Source organism: Triticum aestivum, chromosome 1A (genome assembly GCF_018294505.1).
Source record: "Triticum aestivum cultivar Chinese Spring chromosome 1A, IWGSC CS RefSeq v2.1, whole genome shotgun sequence".
In the NCBI taxonomy this organism is placed as follows: Eukaryota; Viridiplantae; Streptophyta; class Magnoliopsida; order Poales; family Poaceae; genus Triticum; species Triticum aestivum.
Window position 1 is genome coordinate 293,344,065 of NC_057794.1, and position 5,974 is coordinate 293,350,038.

The window sequence follows — 5,974 nt, forward strand, 5'->3', positions numbered from 1 at the left end:
AGGCAGGCGTGAGACTCCAAACCCACCCACTAACACGGCATGACAGGTGCAAGGTCAGGGACGCCAAGCCTCGCGCACTGGAGGACGACCACGGCTAATGTGGTGCAGGGAGAGGAAGCCCCGCCTGCCCATGGCGCCGTGTTTTCCTAGAGGTTTTAGCCCGTACGCGGTTTCTACGTATCTGTTCGACAAGCGGTCGGGACCACGCACGGGGAACAATCGAAGTGTGCTGCGCATTCCCTGCAAAACACACGTTATTTCCTCTTAACCTTGCTCGCCAAGGAGCACCCATCTCAATATCTCATCTCAACCAACCCCACACGACACAGGCAAGCTAGCTAGGTTTGGGGTCCATAAACGAGAACCAATTTAACAAATCTGCACAAAGAGTCTACGCAATGCACAACTTCCTGCCACGGCAGTCTCTGTGCCTTGCGTACACAGCCTAACGGACAGCGACAACGACAACTAAAACCAACATTGTTTTGTTCCACCAAATAAACAGGCTGTAAATTCCTTTGGTCTTTCGATTGTCTGTAGTATAACTCACGGTGGCGCATCAACATTGTCGACCTCTGGACGCATCGCCGACAAGGGAACCTGCATGCAGATAGTAAGATTGTTGTTAGTAGCTGCTACTCTTGGAAAGGGGAAGGGGCAACAGGAGCCTCCGAGTACTGGCAAAGAGGAGAGAGCCATATAACTTCATCAATGCACAGGAAAGAAGCAAAACTGGCGGGTGTCGACAAAAAAATAGATGCAGAAATCAAAGTTCGCATTGAACACAACCAGATGTAGCATGTTTTTCATTTTGTTTTGTTTTGCAGGAAACCAGATGTAACATCTTCTTTCTACGACAGTCTAGGAACAGTATATATAAAGCTCAAGTGTTCAAGCTATTCAAATATCACAGGTACAATATAGCTCTGTGTTTGACCGATGAATTACACAAGAGCTCATGGATGAAGCAGATGAATCTTTGATTTCATCTATACACGTTGCAAAGTGGAAGGAAAAACTTTTTATTTGTAAATTACAAGGTGTACTTTTTTTTGAAGAAAATAGTGAGGCACTAATGTGGTCAATAGCTATATCCTTGAATGGCTAATTGACGAATGATGGATACAACACATAAGAGATGAGTGGCCAGGACAGTCCAATAAAGCGGCTGCCAGAGGAGTCACAGAAAAAAATACAAAGGAAACAATGGAGACTGTGAATGCAATCTGAACCTAGAAAAACAGGTTTCTAACCAAACGGGCCTGAAGGGAAGACATCAAAGAAATTTGCACAGAACATGCATTTGAGCATTCTTCAACAATTGAAGCCATGAATCATATTGAGTACTTTGTAAGATATTACTGTGTAATCATTCAACAGCCAAACCAACAACCAACAAAACAGCAGGCATGAAGATCATGGTCACTATAACTGAAAACTGAAGTAGAACCCAATGAGAATATGCAAGAGATGAAAAAAAAACACTTTTCTAAATATATGCAAAAAAATCTTGAAAAGGGATGCATATTTTAATCTGTTCACCATTTTTGTTCTAAAATGACACTTACAAAAAGCAAACATTCCGGAAATGATATCGGAGTAGGGACAGATAACTATGGTCCTCTTGTGGAGTAGGGACTGATACCTGGGTGGATAACTTGTTGGAAACTTATGAGAACATAATTATGCTGATGACAAGGTTCTCAACTTCTTAGTGGACGAATACAAAGTTCCTAATAACTAATAACAGAGCACCTTATCTTGATGTCTCTGCTACATATTTTGTCAGAACCAGAATGAACTATACCATTATCTGGCTGGTCACAAAAGTCTGTAGCAACTGTAAAAAATTTGGCCAGTCAATCTAAACAAATCAAGGAGGGATCAACAAATTCTATCCTCAAATGCATCCAAACAAGGGATGTACACAAGAGGCAGATTTGAATAGGAGTTGTGCAAAGGAAGGGCCCATATCAATGTACAGTTGTGTGCACCAAACCTGACAAAAGTATCAGAAGTTTAGAAGCCTCAGACAAGGCAAGGCATCTCTCCCTATTCCTATTTAATTTCCGAATATCCCCTACATGGTTCGCTGCTAGCTGGTTGAATGGACAAAAGGCGTCTTACATGAGTTGCTGCTCTGAGCAAAACTGTTGTGTTTCGCTTGATCAAACAAGATACAGTCCAAACCTCTTTTGTACGAATGACTTGGCGTAACTGCTATCAAATAATCATATCTACCTGTTCGAAAGAAACTAACCAAAGCGAAGCATCCAAACTAACAAAATTAATGTAATACCCAACAAAGTAAAAATAAACTCATGTGAGAGGCCATGCACTTACACTCGCGTATGACAAAGTCTCTCGACAACCTACTGACTTCATTGGAGAGATGGTAAAAGTGACAGCCACAGCAGTCAACAAAATTATCACACTTGAGAGAACATAAATGGCATTATGATTCATGGCTGACATTTTGACTTGAAAGCAACAGCCTCTTAACTAAATAAACTAGAATTGCAGAAAAAAGAAGAGATGTTTTGAATTCCTGAAATCTATAAGTAAATTTATTGGTCTATTTAAAGTCTGGATTGACTGATAACAAATGATTTGAGAACGGTGAAATTTCAAGGCCCTCTTCTGCTTATATATGCAGAATGATAGGATCCTCATTAAAAGAACCTAATCAACACATATGATCTTCTAAGACAGCTAGTGAAACTAGATGTGTGAGCGTGGATGAGACTCGAGTCTAGATCATCCAATATACTCAGCCAACCCAAAGTACAAACCAAAAACGAAAAAAAAAATCCCTCCTACTTAAAGAAGACGTCGTTCTGTTGTCCGGTCCTCCTTCGTCCAACCTTACGTACATCCGCTCCTTCCTCTCCCTCTTCTAATTTTTTCCCTCCCATCTCTGGTTTTTCTATCGGTCTTCCCTGAAGACCGCCTCCCTGCCCCACCATTTATTGACTTGCCGAATAAAATTCTGTTTTCTTTGGTAAGCTAATAAGTTCTTACCAAATATGGGCAGGTAAATCTCTACTATAATATTTATTCCACCGTTGCAACACACAGGCAACTATCTAGTCAAAAATAAAAGAGAAAACGGCCAGAACGAAAATGTGTTAGCCTATAAGGTTTGTGCATTGATGATTAACTGGAGCCACCATGGGAACTTAGATGTCTAGGGCTCCCAGGTGCGCACCAATGGCGAAGCTCATCCCTGACCACGCCTAAGATCTGCATCAGCTTGTTAAAACTATGTTGTTCCTCTTCCTAAATCATCCACGTGGAGAGGATAAACGACATCAAAATGCAGCGACAGCTTTTTTTTTGTTTCTTACGAAATTTGTTATGAAATGTTTCAAGCAAACCAACAAACCTCTATAAGTAGAAGATAGGTTTGCTCATCAAATAAAATTTCAGTAGTGTATCATTGTGATAACAGCTTCCTACTGTTTAATACGAATAGCTTATTACGAACTTATATACAAGTCTTAACAAGCATATGCAACTGTGGCCGATACTACAATGACACAAAACCACCAGATCAGATATATGCCTGAAATTGATGCGAGCAGTCAAGTTTGTACTATAGCATCTCCAGCTTTCAAGTCCTAACCGTTTATGATTATGAAATGTAATTGCATTTAGCAAACTATTATGTAAAAATGAGTAGTTTTTCTCTACTAGTCAAGAAAAGAATAGTAAACAGGAATTGAAGCAATTTCAGCTACAATCAAAGAGTTATGAACAGGATATAATCTAGTCTACCAAGTAAATTGCATCCTGATACAAAAGGCTGTGTTATATGATGTAAATACCTCCAAGTGATCACAGATTTGTGTTCAATTTTTGTTACTGCCACCAGCTCCATCCTGCGAACCGCTGTCCTGTGAGCTACTGCCAGCACCGGCATTGTTCCCATCTTGCTGTGGTGTTTGACCTGCCGATCCACCAAACGGCCATGGCAATGACACATTGAATCTCCTTTCCACCACCCTTGCAGTCTCCCCACTCTCCTCCCCTCCTTCCTCAGCAGCACCAGAGCTCCCAGATGCAGCAGCAGCAGCAGCGATACCAACAGCTGACTGTGGGTTTGAGGCCTTATTGCCCTCATAATCAGGATCATCGGTGGGCAGCTCAAAGCGACAAATGGGGCACGAATTGTGGAGCTCCAACCAGGGTACAATGCAATCTGCGTGGTAGATATGCTTGCAGGGCATCTGCTTGGCCCCATCTCCAGGTGAGAAATCTTCCTTGCACACAGCGCACTCGGCGCCCTCTGCCGCCGCAACCATGGCATCGGTGACAACGACGTCAGGAAGAGTGGTCAGGGCGGACTTGGCAGCCGGCGGCGTGCCGTAGCGGTTGGGATCGTTCTCGGCGAGCTGCTCGATGAGTTGCTCCAGTCCCGGGCCGACGAAGTAGTCCCCGTAGCTTGTCCCACCGGCACGGCCGCCTAGGCCAGGGGCGAGGTTGACGCTGGCGTCGTCGAGGAGCACCTGGATGTTGGCGCCCCCCTCCATGAGGGTGTGGATGTAGTTCTGGAAAAACACGAGCGGGTCGAAGGACTCCGGCTCGTTCTCAGGCGTGGCCGTGCCAGCGGCCGAGGCGGCCCCGCTCCCGCTCCTGGACCTAACGCGGCGGCCCTCCTGGAGGTCGAGGATGCTGGTGAGGAAGTTGGAGAGGTCGCTGGAGGGGGGCGCGGCGGCGGATGACGAGGAGGATCGGGACGGGGAGGAGGCGGTGGGCATCATAGGGGGGAAGGCGAAGGGGAAGGGGAGGATGGTGGGGGCAGGGACGGTGACCTCCTCCAGGAAGTCGCCGCGGCAGTCGGGGCATGAGAGCTCGCCGGCGGCCGCGGCGGAGGCGGCGATGAGGACGGTGCGGTTGCATTGGTAGCAGAAGTACTGCTTGCGCGCGAGGGAAGCGTAGTAGGCGGCGCCCGGGGTCGACATGGCGGCGCCCGGCGATCTAGGCAGCGGCGGCGATGCGAGTTTTCTCTATGGAATTTAGGTCTTCGGCTCTCAGTATCTCGTTTAGTCCTTTTTTTCTGGGTTTCTCCGATTTTATCAAGAGCGGCGGTGACCCCGGACGGTGTTTCCTTGCGGCCCAGAGGAGGAGAGGTTAGTTAGTTTCCGATTGATTCGATTAGATTACAACACGTCAGGCGTCAGAGTTTGGTTCGAATTTTGTTTATCGGGTTGATTTCGTGTCAAACATTTAACTGACTACCAGTATTCTCCTTTCTTTTTGCAGCGATTTACTGGTATTTTCACCGTTAATTTTTTTAGAAAAAGTTATCTTTCAACCGGCTGATGACTCACGTGTATCCATCACCTCAGTGGCGGTTCGATTCAAGGTAAGATTGACCAACAAGTTTGCAACATTAGGCATGAGTTTGTAACGCAGGCCATGTTGCAAACATACGATGCCTTGACACGTAGCCAGCGCGTATATAACTTAATTATCTTTATTATTATTATTATTTTCACAGGAATTTTCACCGTTGATGGTTTGTGGAAAAAGGCGTGTCTTGCCTACCCCACGGGCAGCAATATGTTGTGTGAAAGTTTTGTTTTGCTCAATAACATTATGTGAATTGATTGCAAAAGTTTCATTTAGTAAGAAGTATAATCATCATGATTGAAAGTCTTAGGCCATCTCCATCGTTGACATGCAAAATTTGCTTTGGCATCCGTTTGCCTAAGAGGGAATCAATCCGCGGACACTGATGCGGGAGCCGGCCATCGAATGCTATCATATATATGTCCGCCAGTAAAAAGTAAATTGAAGTTCAAATCTTGTGTGATCCATAGTGCCCGCGAGATCGCCCCAGCGCCGGATCACATGTCCAATTACAATCAAAAAGTGGCTAGTATGCTTAAATTTTTTACATGCCTGATCCCGATCGCAAAAGAATTTCAGTCTGGCAGTCCGTGCAAAAAAATGAGATTTTCTGCCCTGC

General features: G+C 45.0%; 1 protein-coding gene across 1 annotated transcript; it reads right to left on the minus strand.

Moving 5' to 3' along the window:
• Positions 1-212: 212 nt before the first annotated feature.
• LOC123046568 (E3 ubiquitin-protein ligase RING1-like) lies at positions 213-5,088 on the minus strand. The gene is made up of 2 exons (XM_044469971.1): positions 3,828-5,088; positions 213-600 (listed from the first exon to the last, which is right to left on the minus strand). Exon 1 carries the CDS (start codon positions 4,962-4,964, stop codon positions 3,852-3,854), a length of 1,113 nt encoding a protein of 370 aa, XP_044325906.1. The 5' UTR covers positions 4,965-5,088; the 3' UTR covers positions 213-600; positions 3,828-3,851.
• Between the last annotated feature and the right edge of the window lie 886 nt (positions 5,089-5,974).

Excerpts from the sequence above, each read along its gene's own strand:
- LOC123046568 (XM_044469971.1), bottom strand. The coding sequence starts at position 4,964 with ATGTCGACCCCGGGCGCCGCCTACTACGCTTCCCTCGCGCGCAAGCAG.